At 44.9% G+C, this 21,898-nt stretch overlaps 2 protein-coding genes across 3 annotated transcripts in view; one reads left to right on the plus strand and one right to left on the minus strand.

Moving 5' to 3' along the window:
• LOC106571469 (toll-like receptor 5) lies at positions 1-8,210 on the plus strand. The gene is made up of 2 exons (XM_014144610.3): positions 1-106; positions 5,028-8,210. The coding sequence occupies exon 2, from the start codon at positions 5,032-5,034 to the stop codon at positions 7,669-7,671; it is 2,640 nt and encodes an 879-aa protein (XP_014000085.1). The 5' UTR covers positions 1-106; positions 5,028-5,031; the 3' UTR covers positions 7,672-8,210.
• Positions 8,211-14,345: 6,135 nt separating this feature from the next.
• The window catches only part of LOC106571468 (protein dispatched homolog 1), a 78,298-nt gene continuing 70,745 nt past the window's right edge, over positions 14,346-21,898 (minus strand). For both annotated transcript variants that reach the window (XM_014144607.3, XM_014144608.3), the window contains 6 exons: positions 20,438-20,467; positions 19,910-20,033; positions 19,595-19,722; positions 18,764-18,861; positions 18,562-18,659; positions 14,346-18,335 (listed from right to left, as the gene is read on the minus strand). In XM_014144607.3, the coding sequence (XP_014000082.2) occupies positions 14,715-18,335; positions 18,562-18,659; positions 18,764-18,861; positions 19,595-19,722; positions 19,910-20,033; positions 20,438-20,467 (4,099 nt within the window). In that variant the 3' untranslated portion in view covers positions 14,346-14,714. The remainder of the gene's footprint in view (positions 18,336-18,561; positions 18,660-18,763; positions 18,862-19,594; positions 19,723-19,909; positions 20,034-20,437; positions 20,468-21,898) is intronic.

Consider the following 21,898-nt stretch of genomic DNA (forward strand, 5'->3'; position numbering starts at 1 on the left):
TAAACGAACTCGCTCATTGCTTGACTTATCTGAGAGGGGTGTAACCTATCCCATAAACATACCAGCTCGACGCATATTTGTGTTATCAGTGCGCGCTTGACTTCAGGTAAGTCACAACTTTTACCTTTAACTTACTGTTTAGGACTACTATAATAATTGCATTATTGTGTCGGCCAATAGTTGATAGATATCAGAAGAAGAAAAAATGGTAGCCTGGTTGCCGTCTCAGTTCAGTTTTTACCAGTCTTTTTAGTTAACGTTCCACTCCTTACTGTGCCAACACAAGTGTCAATTGTGGAATGTTCGCTAAAAAGACTGGTACCCAGATTATTGTTTTGGGGGTCGTATGTCGAATAAAACAAATTAGACCGTAAATTATAGACGTGAATGTTTACATTGCAAAGACAACTTTATGCATTGACGCAGCACCCTTGAACAATTGCTGTCATCTTGGAGTCTATTAATACCTCACAGTTCTTTGGATGGCAACTATAAAATGTCCCAGAATTGCAGCCTCTAGAGAAGTACATTTAAAGGGGGAATCTGGGATTGGTAGAACTACATCCATTTTATGATTCTTGAAAAATATAATGAATACATGCCTCATGAGTTTATGTCTTCATAACCCTACATGTAAGCTTGTTTTACTCAATTGTTTGCAAACACTGTAATTGTAAACTAACACTGTATAGCTTCAAATCTCTCGGATGATCAGTCCTTGTTCCATTAGATGGTCAGTCCTTGTTCCATCAATGGTTACATTTCTCGAACCCCATCACTCAGCTGCAGTGGTGGAAGAAGTACTCAATTGTCATACTTGAGTAAAAGTAAAGATGCGTTAATATAAAATGACTCAAGTAAAACTGAGTCACCCAGTAAAATACTACTTGAGTAGAAGTCTAAAAGTATTTGGTTTTAAATATACTTAAGTATCAAAAGTAAAAGTATAAAGCATTTAAAATTCCTTATATTAAGAAAACTGTTTTTTAAATCGACAGATAGCCAGGGGAACACTCCAACCCTCAGACATCATTTACAAACGAAGCATGTGTTTAGTGAGTCCGCCAGATCAGAGGCAGTAGGGATGACCAGGGATGTTCTCTTGATAAGTGTGTGAATTGGACCATTTTCCTGTCAAAATGTAACAAGTACTTTTGGGTGTCAGGGAAAATGTATGGAGTAAAAAGTACATTATTTTCATTTATATACTTTACTATATAAATAGTAAAGTAAATCACAGATACCCCCAAAAACGTAAGTACTTTACACCACTGCTCAGTTGTTTACTGAAAAAGTGGCAGGATACACCTTTCTGCTTACATGATAAGAGTTCTGCCACATCAAATAAATGTAGGCCCTAATTAAATTGCCCAATGCTCTCATCTCACTGGGCACAGACATCAGTTCAACGTCTAATTTTAATTTACATTTGGTTGAGTTGTCACCTAACGTGAATTCAATGTGAAATCAACTAAACATATCACCATGTCATTGGATTTAAGTTAAGTTGAGTTAAAAAATATAAAATGCTCTTACATTGATGGCTTTTCGCAAATCCAATCAGTTTTCCAAGTAGATTTGATGTCATCACATTGATTCTTTTGGTTGAAATGACATGGAAACAACGTTTATTGATTCAACCCGCACAGTGGGATTGGTGTACACACTTGAGGATAGAAGTGATTCATTCATATAATACAAACAGCCCTATGTGAGCATTGTGACTACAGACTAGAGTAAGGCTGTGTACTCAGCACACAAATATGGGATTTTCATTATCAGGTTGGGACAGAACCAATGGACTATGGACCTTTCAGTGCAAACAGACAGATAAATGTGAATTCTCCATAGCCAAGGATGTCTCACCTGAAGGGGATACTCCAAGTTGTCTGAGAGATACAGTACCAGTCAAAAGTTTGGACACAGGTACTCATTCCAGGTTTTTTTTCTTTATTTTTACTATTTTATACATTGTAAAATAATAGTGAAGACATCAATACTATGAAATAACACATATGGAGTCATGTTGTAACCAAAAAAGTGTTTAACAAATAAAAATATATTTGAGATTTTCCAAAGTAGCCACCCTTTGCCTTGATGACAGCTTTGCACACTCTTGGTATTCTCTCAACCAGCTTCATGAGGTAGTCACCTGGAATGCATTTCAATTAATAGGTGTGCCTTGTTAAGTTAATTTGTGGAATTTCTTTCTTTAATGCGTTTGAGCCAATCAGTTGTGTTGTGACAAGGTAGGGGTGGTATACAGAAGACAGCCCTATTTGGTAAAATACCAAGTCCCTATTATGGAAAGAACAGCTCAAATAAGCAAAGAGAAACGACAGTCCCTCATTACTTTAAGACATGAAGTTCAGTCAATCCGTAAAATTTCAAGAACTTTTAAAGTTTCTTTGAGTGCAGCCGCAAAAACTATCAAACGCTATGATGAAACTGGCTCTCATGAGGACCGCCACAGGAAAGGAAGACCCAGAGTTACCTCTGCTGCAGAGGATAAGTTCATGAGAGTTACCAGCCTCAGAAATTGCAGCCCAAATAAATGCTTCACAGAGTTGAAGTAACAGACACATATCAACATCAACTGTTCAGAGGAGACTGTGTGAATCAGGCCTTCATGGTTGAATTGCTGCAAAGAAACCACTACTAAAGGACACCAATAATAATAAGAAACCTGCTTGGGCCAAGAATCACGAGCAATGGACAATAGACTGGTGAAATCTGTCCTTTGGTCTGATGAGTCCAAATTTGAGATTTTTGAATCCAACCGCTCTATCTTTGTGAGACGCAGAGTAGGTGAATGGATGATCTCTGCATGTGTGGTTCCCACCGTGAAGCATGGAAGAGGAGGTGGTGGATGTGGGGGCGCTTTGCTTGGTGACACTGTCTGTGATTTATTTATAATTCAAGGCACAATTAACCGATACGCCATCCCATCTAGTTTGCGCTTAGTGGGACTATCATTTGTATTTCAACAGGACAATGACCCAAAGCACTTCTCCAGGCTGTGTAAGGACTATTTGACCAAGAAGGAGAGTGATGGTGCTGCATCAGATGACCTAGCCACCACAATCACCCAACCTCAACCCATTTGAGATAGTTTGGGATGAGTTGGATCGCAGAGTGAAGGAAAAGCAGCCAACAAGTGCTCAGCATATGTGGGAACTCCTTCCAGACTGTTGGAAACGCACTCCAGCTGAAGCTGGTTGAGAGAATGCCTAGGGTGTACAGAGCTGTTATCAAGGCAAAGGGTGGCTACTTTGAAGAATATAAAATATATTTTGATTTGTTGAACACTTTATTGGTTACTGTAATACTTTAAACTCAGCAAAAAAAGAAACGTCCTCTCACTGTCAACTGCGTTTATTTTCAGCAAACTTAACATGTGTAAATATTTGTATGAACATAAGATTCAACAACTGGGACATAAACTGAACAAGTTCCACAGACATGTGACTAGCAGAAATGGTATAATGTGTCCCTTAATAACAAAGGGGGGGTCAAAATCAAAAGTAACAGTCAGTATCTAGTGTGGCCACCAGCTGCATTAAGTACTACAGTGCATCTCCTCCTCATGGACTGCACAAGATTTGCCAGTTCTTGCTGTGAGATGTTACCCAACTGTTCCACCAAGGCACCTGCAAGTTCCCGGACATTTCTGGGGGGGAATGGCCCTCACCCTCCGATCCAACAGGTCCCAGATGTGCTCAATGGGATTGAGATCTGAGCTCTTCGCTGGCCATGGCAGAACACTGACATTTCTGTCTTGCAGGAAATCACTCGCAGAACGAGCAGTATGGCTGATGGCATTGTCATGCAGGAGGGTCATGTCAGGATGAGCGAGCAGGAAGGGTACCACATGCGGGAGGAGGATGTCTTCCCTGTAACACACAGCGTTGAGATTGCCTGCAATGACAACAAGCTCAGTCCGATGATGCTGTGACACACCACCCCATACCATGACGGACCCTCCACCTCCAAATTGATCCCGCTCCAGAGTACAGGCCTCGGGGTAACGCTCATTCCTTCGACGATAAACACAAATCTGACTATCACCCCTGGTGAGACAAAACCGCGACTCGTCAGTGAAGAGCACTTTTTGCCAGTCCTGTCTGGTCCAGCGACGGTGGGTTTGTGCCCATAGGTGACATTGTTGCCGGGGATGTCTGGTGAGGACCTGCATTACAACAGGCCTACAAGCCCTCAGTCCTCCTCTCTCAGCCTATTGCGGACAGTCTGAGCACTGATGGAGGGATTGTGCGTTCCTGGTGTAACTCAGGCAGTTGTTGTTGCCATCCTGTACCTGTCCCGCAGGTGGGATGTTCGGATGTACCGATCCTGTGCAGGTGTTGTTATATGTTGTCTGCCACTGCGAGAACGATCAGCTGTCCGTCCTGTCTCCCTATAGCGCTGTCTTAGGCGTCTCACTCATTGCAATTTATTGCCCTGGCCACATCTGCAGTCCTCATGCCTCCTTGCAGCATGCCAAAGGCACGTTCACGCAGATGAGCAGGGACCCTGGGCATCTTTCTTTTGGTGTTTTTCAGAGTCAGTAGAAAGGCCTCTTTAGTGTCCTAAGTTTTCATAACTGTGACCTTCATTTCATATCGTCTGTAAGCTGTTAGTGTCTTAACAACCGTTCCACAGGTGCATGTTCATTAATTGTTTATGGTTCATTGAACAAGCATGGGGAACAGTGTTTAAACCCTTTACAATGAAGATCTGTGAAGTTATTTGGATTTTTACGAATTGTCTTTGAAAGACGGTCCTGAAAAAGGGACGTTTCTTTTTTTGTTGAGTTTACATGATTCCATGTGTGTTATTTCATAGTTTTGATGTCTTCACTATTATTCTACAATGTAGAAAATAGTAAAAATGAAGAAAAAACCCTTGAATGAGTAGGTGTGTCCAAACTTTTGACTGTTACTGTACATCCAATGAATTGATGTACTGTGGCCCTGTGATGGAATAACAATCATTTAAAATAATTTGCATTACTTTCTACTTTTTGCCAGGGGGATGATGAGGAACCTTATACTGCTGGCTATCTTTGGAGAATACCTGCAGGTGGTGAAATGCACCCCAAAATGCCCAATATATGGCTCTATAGCAGCTTGCACCAGCCAGTCTCTACATCAGGTCCCTGCGCTGCCTCCATACATTACCATTGTGTATATGAGGGATAACTACATCAGTGAGATCAATGAGACATCCTTCTCTGGGCTTGAAGGGTTAACGGAACTGGACCTCAGTTGGCAACAGGTGAATGGGCTTATTATAAGAACTAACACCTTTCAAAGGCTGGAAAACTTGGCAGTGCTTTATTTAGGGTATAACACAGGTTTACAAATTGAGCCAGATGCGTTTGTGGGACTGTCCAACCTGAGAGCTCTCTCGCTGTATAGGTGTGACCTGACTGAATCTATTTTACAGGGTGACTATCTCAGGCCCCTGGTTTCCTTGGAAACACTAGATCTGTATGGTAACCAGGTGAAAAGAATCCAACCTGCTCTGTTCTTTGTGAACATTACAGATTTCCATGAACTAAACGTTTCCCTAAACCAGATGGAATACATATGTGAGGAAGATTTGCTTGGCTTTCAAGGCAAACACTTTCGCCTCCTCAAGTTGAACAGCCTCTATCTAAATAGCATGACTCAGTATGGCTTTGACTGGAAACGATGCGGAAATCCTTTTCGGAACATGTCCATGGAGACACTTGATTTATCTTCCAATGGATTCGATGTGGACAAGGCAAAACTGTTTTTCAATGCAATCCGAGGGACAAAAATCCACCATCTTATTCTGGAACACAGCACCATGGGGAAATCATTTGGTTTCAGCAACGTGAAAGACCCAGACAGGCAAACATTTGAGGGCCTCAAGAATAGTAGTGTCAAGATTCTAGATTTGTCCAAATGCTTTATATTTACATTGCAATATGCAGTATTCAGTCCGCTGAGAGAGGTAGAGGACATAACAATAGCCCAAAACAAAATTAACCAGATTGACAGGGAGGCGTTTTTTGGTCTTCAAAATCTACAAAAGCTCAACCTATCACACAATCTTATAGGGGAAATCTATTCTTACACGTTTGACAAACTACCCAATATTTTAGAACTAGATTTATCTTACAACCATATTGGTGCATTGGGATATCATGCATTTAAAGGACTTCCAAACCTACAATTTCTGGATCTTACAGGAAACTCTATTCGGGAACTAGGTACATATGGTTCCCTTGCACCACTACCAAACATCCAACATCTTCGTTTGGCTGATAATAAGATTACATCCTTAGAGGGCCTCTCTGTCTTTGCTAATAGTACGATCATACTTAATGTTCAAAACAACAGGTTAACTAATTTAGAGGATGTATACACAGTTTTAGCAAAATTAATGCACATTGAGGTTCTCTGGTATGGTAACAACTTCATAAAGTGGTGCACCCTTAACAATAATATTTCAGTGCCAGCTGTGAACTCTCTGAAGCTGCTTGAGCTAAGGAACATCGCCTTGCAGATGATATGGGCACGGGGAGAGTGTATGCATGTATTTGAAAATCTTGGCAAGCTTTTAAGTCTAGATTTAAGCTTTAACTCTTTACAGACTCTCCCAGATGGTATATTTAAAGGCCTCATCTCTCTGGAAGAGATGGATCTTCACTTCAACTCACTCACATACCTCAAACCAGACATTTTTCCAGAGAGTCTCAAAACAGTTGACCTCTCTTACAATTTCCTGGCCTCTCCTGACCCAGTAGCTTTCCATTCTCTCAGCTGGATCAACCTGTATAGGAATCAATTCCACTGTGACTGCGGTCTGGAGGACTTTCTGACGTGGCTGAAAGGGACTAACGTGACTTTTCCTGACCCTGGCGTGAATGAATTTAGCTGTGAGTTTCCTTCAGATCTCCATGGCATCAGCCTGTTGAATTACAGCTCAGTCATATCGTGTGAGGAGGATGACGAGAGGCTGGTTCAGGAGCTGAGGCTCTCGCTCTTCATCGGCTGCACAGCGCTCATCATCCTGACCATGGTCGGAACAATCGTTTTCGCTCGTCTCCGTGGATTCCTCTTCAAAGTTTACAAAAAGTTGACCGCCAGGATCCTTGAGGGCCCTAGGAGGGATCTTTCTGCTGGTGGGCCTCGGTACGACGCTTACTTATGCTTCAGCAACAACGACTACAAGTGGGTAGAAACCGCCCTGTTGAACAGACTAGACTCTCAGTTCTCGGAGCGAAACGTCCTCCGCTGCTGCTTCGAGGTCAGAGACTTCATCCCAGGTGAAGATCACCTGTTCAATATCAGGGACGCCATATGGGGGAGCAGGAAGACGGTTTGTATTGTGTCTAAAGAGTTCCTCAAGGACGGCTGGTGCCTGGAGGCCTTTACCCTGGCTCAGAGCAGGATGCTGGAGGAGCTCAGAGATGTTCTCATCATGGTGGTTGTGGGGAATGTCCCCCATTACAGACTGATGAAACATGAAGGCATTAGGACCTTTGCCCGGAAGAGGGAGTACCTGCAGTGGCCGGAGGACACACAGGATATTCAATGGTTCTATGAGAAGCTCATGTCCAAGATTCTTAAGGACAAAAAGAACACCGCCAAAGATAACAATGGGGATATCACACTTGTAAATATGACAGTTGGAACTTAATGTTGTTGACTAATTTTTCCACAGCCTGTATGCTTAAGTGAAAATCTTATTTAACTTTACTGTGAATTCGTACATCATTCATTTTTATTTTGTCTGTATAACATTAAGAACTTTTACCATGTTGATTACAGGCAAAATAGAGAGGGTCCTCTGTCTTTTGGCATTGCTTGTGTTTGACCACTAGGTGGCAGTCAACCTTTATTCACTGATATTGGAACTGAAATGTTACCTTCTGTATAAATCAAATGTTATTGGTCACACACACATATTTATCAGATGTTATTGGGGGTGTAGCGAAATGCTTGTATTTTTTTTATTTTATTTTTTTATGAAAGAAACAACACAAAAAAACCAAAATACTGCGAAATTGCTTTGGAGCTAGAAGCAGAGCTGTCATGTCTGTTGGCGCCATCTATGATTATTGTGTGTTTTGCAGTGTGTACAATGCAAAGTTCTTGTGGTTAACAGTTACACATTGTAATATAATTCATGTAAGGATGATGGCACTTTTAATAAAACATTCCAATTTCTTTACTAAATTTGAATAATAATTGTGAACTTTTTCTGAGGATTTAAAAAATGACTGTGAATCTTATCTCCTCTCTACTTCCTCAATATAGAGTCTATGTCTGAAAACTGTATGCCACCAGGTAGAGTAAAACTTCCTGCTGTAAGGAGGAGCGGAGAATAACATCATCCTCTCCCAGAAGTCACAGCCCACTGGGCACAGACGTCAGTTCAATGTCTATTCCACGTTGGTTCAGCGTAATTTCATTGAAATGACGTGGAAACAACGTTGATTCAACCACTGTGTGCCCAGTGGGAGTGTTTAAGACTTCTTTATGGAAATCTTGCCTGACCTGTGTTAATTAACACAGCACACATTTAGACATCTACTGTTATTGGAAAGGTTTTTGAATGTACATGTAAACTAGGCCTACCATATAACAACCATTTCAGTTTTGTAACTATCTCATATTTTCATTTAAAACTCTTAAAGTACTATACCATGTTTCAGTAACAGGAATGGATCTCTGATGGAGATCATGTAAAAGTGTAGCCTTAATGATCATGTCATTTTTCTCTTATAACTATGAGAAGATAGAAAGCACAGTGCGGTTCTACAAAAACTAACTTCAACCATAAATCATGAGACGAAAGTGCTTCTGTACAGGTGTAGGATCTTAATTTGACCTATATTGTCACAGCAAAATAATGCTGCATCTACAATATTTAAATGTTTAGTCCATAATGTTGCTTGATCGGTGGTTAGGCCATTCATTAGCTGGGCAAAACTAGGTTACATTAAAAGTGCAATACTGTTAATATTTTTTGTGAATTTATGTAAATTGTGAAGCTCACCTGCATTCCCTGCGGTGCAGGAAAAATTTCAGCAACAAGAGTGATCAAATTAAGATCCTACAATTGTATTATGCTTTGTCAAATACTCAGTTTGCAAGAACCCTAGAGCTCAAATTGAAAAAAGTAACAAATATTTACCAAGTAAATAAACTACAGGTCTCCGCTTTAGTTATTTCAGGGATCCGTAGTATTATTGGAACAGAGGCACATGCTGGTCAGATTCCCCTCACAGGAAAATGTAATAAACGCTGCCCCATAAGCATAGCAAATATTTGACCTCAGTTAAAACAAATATAATGATATGCTTTCCGTACAAGCTGAGGTGAAATCCATTGATCGGAGTGGTGAATCTACTGTGAGCTGGTTAGTGTATAAAGACCAGGGGACACAGTCCATCCAGTCTGGGTCATATGAATCCCATTTCAGTATAACAGGATATCTCATGCAAATCGCTCTAACCAAGCACACTTTTCCCCCAGGTGGGTAAAATTAAGCAATGCATTTTTAAGGGTTTGTGTCTTTGTTTGTGTGGTGGGTATGGTTTGTGTGTATGTATGGGATAAGGGGGTTACAAAGCAAAACAGAGGCTAGTAGTAATGGACAGCAGTACCTTTTGACTTCCATCTCTATTTCAGAAGGGGATAAGGGAAAATAATATAGACAATGTTCTATTGGAGAGCACAGAGGCCTGTTTTTTCCACCCCAGTTTTCTGTACTTGTTGACTGCAAAAACAGTCAGGTACTGGTAGCCTACCCAACCCAGGCTAGAGGCCATGTGGTAGTAAAAGAGTTGCTGGAGCACCTGCAGTCAACTTCTCTGATTGCCGTCTGTCCTCCGAGAGAAAGACAGGCCTGAGTGGCCATCAAGAGCATGGAGTTTTAATGGAGCATAACTGCTTTTCCCATCTACCCCTGGGGCTCCGGCTGTGAGTGTTTGGTACGGGATCAGCCTTCAGATTCCACACAGGAAAGGAAAGGCAGGGAAGAAAGGACCTATTTCACAACTGACCCTTTTGGAAACAGGTGTTTTCTGCACTTGGAACGCTGGAGTGGCCTTGCCAGCGTGGGGAGAGAGCAGAGGGATAAGGGAGGATATTATGTCTGTCTCCGTCACCTGTTTTCCCATCCATATCTCCCCTACAGTTTGAAATTCCACATTATTCAAGTTATCTCCTCTGGTAATTGCTTCTTATGAGATTGCACGAGTAGCCAATGTTATGAAAATACTGAATGCATCTGTGATACCACAGATTATACGCTGCTCAAAAAAATAAAGGGAACACTTAAACAACACAATGTAACTCCAAGTCAATCACACTTCTGTGAAATCAAACTGTCCACTTAGGAAGCAACACTGATTGACAATACATTTCACATGCTGTTGTGCAAATGGAATAGACAACAGGTGGAAATTATAGGCAATTAGCAAGACAACCCCAATAAAGGAGTGGTTCTGCAGGTGGGGACCACAGACCACTTCTCAGTTCCTATGCTTCCTGGCTGATGTTTTGGTCACTTTTGAATGCTGGCGGTGCTTTCACTCTAGTGGTAGCATGAGACGGAGTCTACAACCCACACAAGTGGCTCAGGTAGTGCAGCTCATCCAGGATGGCACATCAATGCGAGCTGTGGCAAGAAGGTTTGCTGTGTCTGTCAGTGTAGTGCCCAGAGCATGGAGGCGCTACCAGGAGACAGGCCAGTACATCAGGAGACGTGGAGGAGGCCGTAGGAGGGCAACAACCCAGCAGCAGGACCGCTACCTCCGCCTTTGTGCAAGGAGGAGCACTGCCAGAGCCCTGCAAAATGACCTCCAGCAGGCCACAAATGTGCATGTGTCTGCTCAAACGGTCAGAAACAGACTCCATGAGGGTGGTATGAGGGCCCGACGTCCACAGGTGGGGGTTGTGCTTACAGCCCAACACCGTGCAGGACGTTTGGCATTTGCCAGAGAACACCAAGATTGGCAAATTCGCCACTGGCGCCCTGTGCTCTTCACAGATGAAAGCAGGTTCACACTGAGCACGTGACAGACGTGACAGAGTCTGGAGACGCCGTGGAGAATGTTCTGCTGCCTGCAACATCCTCCAGCATGACGGATTTGGCGGTGGGTCAGTCATGGTGTGGCATTTCTTTGGGGGGCCGCACAGCCCTCCATGTGCTCGCCAGAGGTAGCCTGACTGCCATTAGGTACCGAGATGAGATCCTCAGACCCCTTGTGAGACCATATGCTGGTGCGGTTGGCCCTGGGTTCCTCCTAATGCAAGACAATGCTAGACCTCATGTGGCTGGAGTGTGTCAGCAGTTCCTGCAAGAGGAAGGCATTGACGCTATGGACTGGCCCGCCTGTTCCCCAGACCTGAATCCAATTGAGCACATCTAGGACATCATGTCTCGCTCCATCCACCAACGCCACGTTGCACCACAGACTGTCCAGGAGTTGGCGGATGCTTTAATCCAGGTCTGGGAGGAGATCCCTCAGGAGACCATCCGCCACCTCATCAGGAGCATGCCCAGGCGTTGTAGGGCGGTCATACAGGCACGTGGAAGCCACACACACTACTGAGCCTCATTTTGACTTGTTTTAAGGACATTACATCAAAGTTCGATCAGCCTGTAGTGTGGTTTTCCAATTTAATTTTGAGTGTGACTCCAAATCCAGACCTCCATGGGTTGATAAATTGGATTTCCATTGATTATTTTTGTGTGATTTTGTTGTCAGCACATTCAACTATGTAAAGAAAAAAGTATTTCATAACATTATTTCTTTCATTCAGATCTAGGATGTGTTGTTTAAGTGTTCCCTTCATTTTTTTGAGCAGTATAATATATATCTTTATTTAACTAGGCAAGTCAGTTAAGAACAAATTCATATTTACAATGACAGCCTCCTGTGAAACAGTGAGTTAACTGCCTTGTTCAGGGACAGAAAATATTTTTACCTTGATCCAGCAACCGTTAGGTTATTGGCCCACTGCTCTAACCACTAGGCTACCTGCCACCCCAATCTATGGTAGCTATGTAAGGTGAACTTCAGGATACGGCTGTGCCTCAGACTCATTTTAATGTGCTGTGCACAATGAAATACTAAGTTAAATTAACTCAACTCATGGCAATATGGGCTACCACTCATCATTCTCTGCCTAATTCACAGTACACTCCCTAGAGGCTAGCCCTTTATGATAGAGTAGATTGAAGACCTTCTTAGATATGAGGAGCAGTCTCCCGAGTACAATTTTCTCAGGTGAAGATCAGATTGGCAGAATGCTTTCGTTAACCATCTGAGATAAGTCTGTCAATTTGTGCCATGTGTCTTTGTGTGTAGTTCTCCCTGTGGTGAGAGTTCACACAAAAGAAAGATGTGGATAGCCATCTTCCCCAGTCAAAGGTGCATAGTTTTTTCTGTGGAATTTCTCAGGTCAGGACTGCAGAAACATTGGGGCTAGGTAAACAAGGGCAAGTTTACACAGGAGACATGTCATTTTGGTAAGTTTCCAGCCAGTGAGAGGTTCAAACAGTTGCCCCTATGAGTGACAGAGGTCCCATCTGCACCCCTCAGTGATTGTCAAGGCTGAACAGGGATGGGGATTTGTACTGGCTGGAACTAGATGTGTGATTGACAGCTAAGAAATGTCTGTGCCTGGTTCCTGTCTGACCCTTGCCCAATAAAGTGTGAGATAGAAAAGGAGTGGAACAATTAGAAAGAGGACTTGGCAGCTGCTTGAGGAATTTCTACTCACTCACACCAAATCATATAGTTTTATTGTACCCCTGATCAATGTTAAAACTGATCTGTGGTTTTGAGTGGGTGATGGTGTCGGAGACTAAGGGAGATGGGCTACAGTGCCACCTTGGCCTCTCTCTACAGGTGTCTGGTAGCCTAGTTCAGAGCTGCATATCTGACATTAATTCACGACTGAAAGTGTAATTATAACTCTGTCTGCTGTGCTGAGTCATACTGCCTGCAGAGCCTGGCGGTCTAATGTATATGTTTGCTTTGCAGCAGAAGGTTTGGCCAAGATCTTGGACCACCAGGGAAACCTGTTAGGTGGGATAGATGGCAGGAGCCAGAACAGCAAATAAAACATAGGACTTTGAATAGAAGTTTGGATTTGCGAATGAATGGAATTGGTCAATTTATAGGATACTTTTTCCTGGATGGAGTTAAGGGAGTAAACAGAATGTAATTGATATGTTACAAAATGAAATAATAGGACCCATGAGTTATACTATTCCTGGGTTTTAGAGTTTCTCTTTACAATTCATGCCTTTTACATCATTGTTGTCTGTTAGAAAATTGCTCAGTTACATGTGTAGATGGTCTAGTGGTTAAGAGCGTTGGGTCACTAACCGAAAGGTCACTAGTTCAAATTCCCGAGCCAACTAGGTAAAAGAAATGTGCCCGTGAGCAAGGCACTTAACCCTAATTGCCCCTGTAAGTCTCTCTAGATAAGAGCATCTGCTAAAATGTCTGAGACCTGCTGATGTCCTACTGTTTATGATTCTGACCTGCTGATGTCCTGCTGTGTATGATTCTGACCTACTGTGTATGATTCTGACCTGCTGATGTCCTGCTGTGTATGATTCTGACCTACTGTGTATGATTCTGACCTGCTGATGTCCTGCTGTGTATGATTCTGACCTACTGTGTATGATTCTGACCTGCTGATGTCCTGCTGTGTATGATTCTGACCTACTGTGTATGATTCTGACCTGCTGATGTCCTGCTGTGTATGATTCTGACCTACTGTGTATGATTCTGACCTGCTGATGTCCTGCTGTGTATGATTCTGACCTACTGTGTATGATTCTGACCTACTGTGTATGATTCTGACCTGCTCATGTCCTACTGTGTATAATTCTGACCTGCTGATGGCCTACTGTGTATGATTCTGACCTGCTGATGGCCTACTGTGTATGATTCTGACCTGCTGTGTATGATTCTGACCTGCTGATGTCCTACTGTGTAGGATTCTGACCTGCTGATGTCCTACTGTGTAGGATTCTGACCTGCTGATGTTCTACTGTGTAGGATTCTGACCTGCTGATGTTCTACTGTGTAGGATTCTGACCTGCTTGGAATGTGATGCAGGCTCTTGGGGAGTGAAGATTAGAAATCAAACGTCTGTGTGGTGTAGGAGAGCAAAGAGCCCAGCCCAGCACCGTGGCCTCAGGCCAGACTGAGCCAATCTTCTGAAGACTCCAGCAGTAGTGAGACAATGAAACAGGTGTTATTTCAAACCGTGCCCTTTGAACAAACCCTTGAGATACTTTTCATTTCATACTGTAGGAGCGGAGTGGAAAGAGACAGACAATCTTGTTAAAATGACTTTATAATCATACAGTACATCTTTCATATTGGACCAAAAGGCATGTGGCAACGTGAAACAGACTACTAAGGCCTGTGGTTCTTATGGAATAAAGTCAATGGTTCACCATTCCTTAAACAGGTTAGAGCTTCATAAAATTACAGTGTACTCAAATAATACAGTACATCTGACCGATCAAACCAAAATCTGCACAGTAGAAACAGTAATCACAGAATATATAGGGACATACTTTTACATGAACGACATAAGGCACTTGGTCAGTGAAATATCCCAAACACTTTAATTGCACAGGGACACTGCTCATGATAGCTTGATAGGACAAAAGTTTACTCTTTAGATATAGTCTCTTTGCTGTCAACATAAACTTTCAGATGCGGGTTTTGAATTTATTGCAAGAGCAGGCACATTGGCTTCAGCTTTTGGCACGTTAAACTCGACAGAATTGCACTTTACTTTTAAAGTCCTGTTAAAACAGTAGAGTTTCTTGGGAGAGGCTGAGGATGCCCTCTCTTTTTTGGGGTTCTGTTTGCACGTTTTGACACTTTCTTCCCATGTGACGGGAGTAGTACTGGTTTCAAGCTTCTTGTTGCCAGGCATCTTATGACAAGCGTCCTTTTGCATTGTGGTGGACACATAATTATCCATGCTCTGATCCCTTGGAGCGTTTACCGTTTTCTCTTCCGCCCTCTGTGTTTCATGATTGGCTATGCAGCACCCTGTGTGTGTGTGGGCTAACGTGCAGCCCAGAGCGGAGACAGGAGGCCTTTGAGTCTGGGCTGGGATGGTGGGGCTGCCACTAGGGACAGAGGATGCTCCAGTCCGGTGCACTTCCTCCAGCCCAGCTGGGTCTGGGGCAGAGCGTTGGTCCCTGGGGAGGCCACCTGTGAGGGGGACAGTGTGAACACAGTAGTTTCTGAGGTGGCAGTTGTGAGGGCCCTGTCTGGGCACCCTGCCCGGGGTGCAGTGGTGGAAGTGGGCTGGGGGACAGTGGACATAGTGCATACGGCAACCTATTGGTTTGTAGACTGCATCCAGAGTGGAAAGGAGGGTCTGGCCTTTGTTGGCATGGCTGCCTGTGAGGGGGAATGGGGAGTCCTGGGTGGTTTGAGTACATGGGTGGGGGGTCCACTGCATACCCATAGACTGCTGTGGGTGAGGTGGATCTCCACATGTGCAGGTTGTGTTATGGGAGTACTGGCATCTGGGTGTGGGGTCAGTCGCCAGTATGCCCAGTCCATTTTCAGAGCAGGGACCTCTGCCAGGCTCTGCCTTGCTCTTAAAGGGGATGTGTGTGCAGGGGGCAGAGTGGGGGGCTATTCCATTATAGAGCTGGGTGCACGTCTCCTGTTCCTCTGCAGGTTTCTCCTCGTTCTTTTGGTTCGAGGCTAACGGTTCCAGCTCGTAATGCTCATGCTCCACCTCTCCTCCTCGACTGTCCAGTTGGTACTTGGTGCCATGCTTGCCCTGGGGTGAGGGGACGTTGGTGGTACCCTCTTTGAAAGCCTGGCACTGAAACCTCTTGGGCAGGGGGATCTGTCCACAGGTGCCCTGGGGGCCCAGGCAACGGCACATGCACTGGAAGAAGAAGGTGGCGAAGGCCCAACTGATGCACATGATGAGCATCATGAAGGTGCCCAGCTGGGTGTAGGCCAGCACCGTGGACGGCATCATCATCGCCCCGGCAACAAAAGTGGTGAGCGCCGCCATGGCGATAGCAGAACCCATACGGCCAAGGGAGAAGACTACCTTCCCCTCGCGGTCAGGCTCGGGGGCAAGGCGATAGGCGACTCCGTAGTGCACGGCGAAGTCCACCGACAGACCCACTGCCACCGAGATGGTGACCGACTCCAGCACGTTGAGCTCCCAGCCCAGGAGCACCAGCGAGCCCACTGTGACGAAGATGGTCCCGGCGATGGAGAGGATGGCGTAGAGGCTGATGATGATGTTCCAGGTGGTGAGGAGCATGACCACGAAGGCCACCACCACGGACAACGCCATGGCGATGAGCGTTCCGTCTGATAGGCTGTCCTGCAGGTCATAGAACTCCAGGTTGCTGACGAACCAGCCATATTTCAGCCCGTCTGGGGCATTCTTCAGCTCCTCCTGAATCCAGGTGTCCACCTCGTGGTAGAACTGGTGCATCTTCTCGTAGGCCAGCGTGAACAGGTAGGTGCTCTTGAACTCCAGGACGATGGCCCGGATGGTGTCGTTGATGTCGAAGCGAGGTCCGGGGGTCTTACTGTCCAGGTGGAAGCTGGTGCTGCGGTCCAGCTCCATGATGGCTCTCTTGATACACAGCTCAAAGACATCCTGCTTGTAGGGGAAGGTAGACTGGCTGCAGCAGGGGTAGACAGAGGCCTCTTCACAGTCCCGGTTCTCCATCCACTGCTTGAAGGTCTCGATGAAGCAGCTGGTGAAATCCTGCTCCTCCGACTGGAACACGAAGCTCTGGTTCCTCAGCTTCTGGCAGAAGTTGAGGATCCACAGCTGGGAGGCCGGGCTGGCAATGTTGAAAGTGTTGTCCAGCATCAGCTTGCCTTTGTTCTTGGGGTTGAGGGGGTCCCCGTTGTCCACGGGGGAGACCCCCCAGATGATGGTGATGGGCATGTGCAGGTCCTCCCCATGGTGGACCCTCTCGAACATGAACAGTTTCTTGTACTCAGCGTCGTAACGCTCAAACGGGTGGGAGGAGCGGAACACTTTGAACTCAGACAGCTCCAGAGAGGGCAGCTTCATCTTGGGGTTGACACACACCACATATGCCCCACCCACGGTGAAGGCCAGGAAACAGAAAAGCCAGAGGTAACGCAGTTTGATCACGATGCACGGCAGTACCTTCTCAAAGAAGATCCTGGAGGCCTCAGAGATGGTGAACAGGCACTTGTTTGCCTTCTGGCACAGATTGGCCCAGAGGGTGCGGGTGCAAAGCCATGTCTGCTGGTGGGGAGGTTTAGAGCAGGTGAAGATGTTGGGCAGGTAACGCTCATGGAGCACCACCACGGCTGGCAGCCAGGTCACCATCAGTATGTAGTTAACCAAGATGGCCGTGCCGGCGTAGACGCCGAAACAGCGGATGGCGGTGATGTTGCTAACGTAGTTGGCGTAGAAGGCGGCGGCCGTGGTAAAGCTGGTGACGAACATGGAAAGGGCGGCGTGCTGCAGAGTGATGCTCACCGTCTCCGACAGCTCAGCGTTGGGCTTGTCGAACTTGGTGTAGTTCCACACGTCACAGAGGACGAAGGCGTCGTCCGCCCCAATGCCCACCAGGATGATGAGGGCCGTGAGGTTCATGAAGGGGAAGAACTCAAAGTCGAACACCATGCGGTACAGAAAGTAGGACACGATCAGGGAGCTGATGATGGCAATCATGGTCATCAGGGTGATAAACACAGAGCGGGTGTACACACACATGACAACCAGCACAATTACTATGGCTATGGCTGGATACACGGTATCCGTCAGTAGGTAGTCCTGGAACAGATTGTGTTTGATACCGAACTCTATCCCCGTGATGGTGGTGATGCCGTCTGAGGAGTTCCAGTTCTCAAAGTTGTCCAGGTAAATGTTCATCATGGTCTCCCCTTTCTCTGTTGGGGAGAACAACATGCTGTGTTTAAGGGTGGGGATAAGGTAGTCTGTGTTCTTTGGGCTCAGGAAGTCTTTGTCCACCAGGAAATGGAGGATCTGGTAGATGGCGTTGTACTTGGTGCATTTGCGGGGGACGTTGGTGCACTTAGACTGGTCCTTCCGGCGCGTGGTCATGTCCCAGCAGTCGGGGCCCAGGGTTCCGTTGTGGTAGTACTTGGCGCAGGAGCGCAGGATCTTGAGGGTGTGTGACACGTCGCGCTCTGTGATCTTCTGGCAGGAGGACTTGTTGGTGAGGATGGCAACGTAGTTTCCCAGGGTCCAGCTGGGGCAGCAGGAGGCGTCAGTGGTGCGCTGGCACAGGCTCCAGTACTGAGGGTGGGAGCGCACCTGGGGACAACACAACAGGAGATAAGAACAGAGTACGACTAGAACATAACTATTGACCCAAGGAGATCAGAATAGGAGACAAGGCCAATATATCAGGAAGTCAGGATAGTTCCAGCCTGAGACAGCATAGACTCCAGCCAGAACATGACTAATATGATGGGGCTTATTGCACCATTTGAAATGAGAAAATGCTGAGGCACATCTTCAACAGTGCTGTTCCACTTACCCGCGTATTGTCCAAATTGCACATAGATTTAATTGCTTGTATGTTCCACAGGTTCTTCCCCTCAGCAGATGTGAATACTAATCTAGAGTATCTGTCACCTGCACATAGAGTAAAGAGCATCTGGTTAGCATTTCATCACAGTCAAACATTCAGTCAGTCAAACACGTAATAGACAAACAGAAGAAGCGTGAGGAGTTTGTACCTGGGACATCACAGAAGAAACTGTCTTTACTGAAGTCCCAGTCAGCTTGTCTTTTATCTCTGTCAAAGTGATCTTCAGCCCACCTGTCCTCTTGGTGACTGGAATAAAAAAGTTGAAGTGTGATTACACTGTTGACATTTCAATAAAAGGTTCCTTTAATTCTGAAGATCTACATGAAAGAATGAGATGTAATCCACTTAAAGCATACAGATACTTATTAGATTTTCACTTGAACAAAATGAAAGAGTTAAAAATAGGGTCATTCTTAAACAAATGAAGGAAACGGTTTTAGGCCAACCCATTAGTGATGACAAAGCCAGTGATAGTGATCACTCTACTGATTTATGATACAATCATATTGTTATCATTATTTTAAATATCATAATAATAGCCAGGTCAGAGAGGGATTTTCAGGGAGTGACATCCTCTGACAGAGACAGACAGGAAGGCCCTTTAATCAGGAGTTTGTCAGAGCAGACTGAGGGGCTGAGGCAGAATGATGCAGAGATTCCTGCTGACAGGTCTGGCCCTGGAGGCCCCCCAAGTCCACACACACATACTTGCATGCGCAAACACACACCTGCCCTTGATTATTCACCAGGCCCCCAGTGATCGGGATAAGTAATGGAAGATGGGCCTGGGATAAAACAACCTCCACACCGATCCTTTTGCAGGATGGGATTGAGATTTAGTGTGTCTGCTTGTCTGTCTCTCAGCAGCATTCATCACTCCATCTCCTGGCCTGAGGCCTAAACCTGATCTATCCTGCTTCACTAAAGGGTTAGGAGGATGACATCAAATGGACAGGATCAGTGTGGTTATACTTGTTACCTTTTCGCCTGCTCGTCCGCATACTTGAATGGGTAGTTAGCCAGGGTTGCTTTGTACCCTGTGTTTTTCACCATGTTGTTCCATGTGACTAGTCGCTGGCCTATGGCTGTGCCTCGTGGCTCAAATCCCTGAAGAAATAGAGGACATCTTTTTAGTTTACCAGAAAATTCACCTTTGACATCTTGGACTTTTCACATCCACTCAATATAGTGATTTTAGTGTGTGCGAAACAATATGTTGTCCATCTTGGTCAAATAAGGACCAAGATTTTCTATGGAGAAAGTGTTGTGCCTTCCGTCGGCTCAGCCTACTCACCAGTAAAGGGTCTGAGAAGTCTGGCAGGTCTGGCACCAGGATACCCACCAGGGCACACACCACGATGAGGACTGTACACACCCCCAGGACCACCACTGGCCAATCAGCAATCAGCTCTGCATAGCTGGAGATGAAGGACAGGTATTGATTAAACACAAGGCTGATGGCTTTATAACTATACGAATATTATATGTACTGATAAGCAAGCAGAAAAGAGAAGGGTACATGGATACACTAGTAGAACATCCAAAAGAGTAGAAGGTGCTCATTAAAATGCCATTATTGAATATTTTGTAGTTATTCAAGTATATTCAGTGTTCTGACTTGAGAGAAACTACTTAAAGGCATCTTTTGTAAAGGAGCATGGGTGACTGGTAGCAGGTTCCAGGTACAGAGAGACCTTTTCACATCGATAACACTGACGAATCACTACACAGGAATGACAGCTCGGCTGGGTTTTGATGGACTCAAGGAGAGAGAAAAGCTTTCTTAATAAAAAAATAAAAAATACTTTTTGGCAGGTCTTACCTTTTGGGGAACCGAAAAGGCCTTGCAGGGCTGCAAAACAAAGGGAGGTAAATCAGATTTACATTTAGGAGTCAAAGCAACAGCCAATCAAAACCAGATTTGCCTCGGCATCCGTGCAGGGGGAAACGTTTTTTAATGAAATGTTTTTTAGCAGCAACGCAGCACACACCTTATGGGGAACAACTCGCAGTATTCAAACTAACATAACCAAAAAGAGGCCCCATTCGAGTGTAACTTTTTTCATTTTAAAAATACCAATCAATTGTTCTTTAGCTAATATATAAAAAAAATTAAAAAAACATGCACAGATGTGCAAGTGAATGAAGAATCAATTACGCTAATTGTTTTAGACAACACAAATCAATCTCTTTCTTTAGGTCGGCTTTGTGTTTGTAATCTACAAAAACCCCACGCAGAGCATGAAGAATCTGTAAAGCTTAGCTAAAAGATTTAGAGGACTAGAGTCCCATTAGTGGTGATGTCTCCTGTGCCATAAACACAGACAGCGGGGATCTGCACTAGGCTTCCCCGTTGCCATATGAAGCTTTCAGCTGCTCTGGATTTGTCTGGACTTTCCATCAGCACCTTCCCAGAGCAGTGGGAAGCCTCCGGGCTGCCGAGTGCAAGCATGAGTCAGAGGGAATCAGATACTGCCACCGGATCACACAGGCCCGGTACAGATAAGAGCAAGGCCAGAAGGGTGAGGGCAGGGGGGGGAGTAGAGGTGAAAGGGGTGGGTTGGAGATGTCTTCACATGCCATATATACTCAATGCTCATACTGACAGCAAATGACAGAGAGGAGACGGGGACAGACTCACGTGATCACAGCTGTGACAAAGAAATCTGTAGAAATGGACAGACTGTCCTAACTTCATGTCCAAGGAAGGACATCATGATTTCTACTGCAACCTTGATGTTTACCCACATTCTATTCACTGCAACCTGCATGAGTATTGCACTACCAGTCACAATTTGGCACAGACCTCACAGCCCACATCAGGGACTAGGTAAGATTACACACAAGAAACGAAAACAAGGAAATCAGTATCCCAAACAGGAAGTGGACTCAGACGATCCTCTGCCTCAGCCAATCACAGCGCACGCACACAGGATATTTCAGCGTGATTGGAGCAATATGGCCAAGAGCTGGCTGTATTTTTCCTCCTTCCCTTTAAAAGGGAATCCATGGAATGCTATAATTAGTGGTTGCCATGGCACGGTGAGGCAGAGATGAACAAAAGCTATTGGCGGGAATTTTTCACCACTAACAACTTCTGGGGAGGCAGTAAATCCCCTTTAAAGTTAGCTGGACATGTTAATACGACAACCAGATGTTGTATGCCACTGGCTTAGAACAATTAGCATATTCTAGACAAGGTGAGTCCCATTAACACTACCACATAGAAATGGAGTGAGTCTCCTTGTTATACTTTTGCATTCAAGAAAAATAACCAGTGATT

This window comes from Salmo salar, chromosome 15, assembly GCF_965601325.2.
Source record: "Salmo salar chromosome 15, fSalSal1, whole genome shotgun sequence".
NCBI lineage: Eukaryota > Metazoa > Chordata > Actinopteri > Salmoniformes > Salmonidae > Salmo > Salmo salar.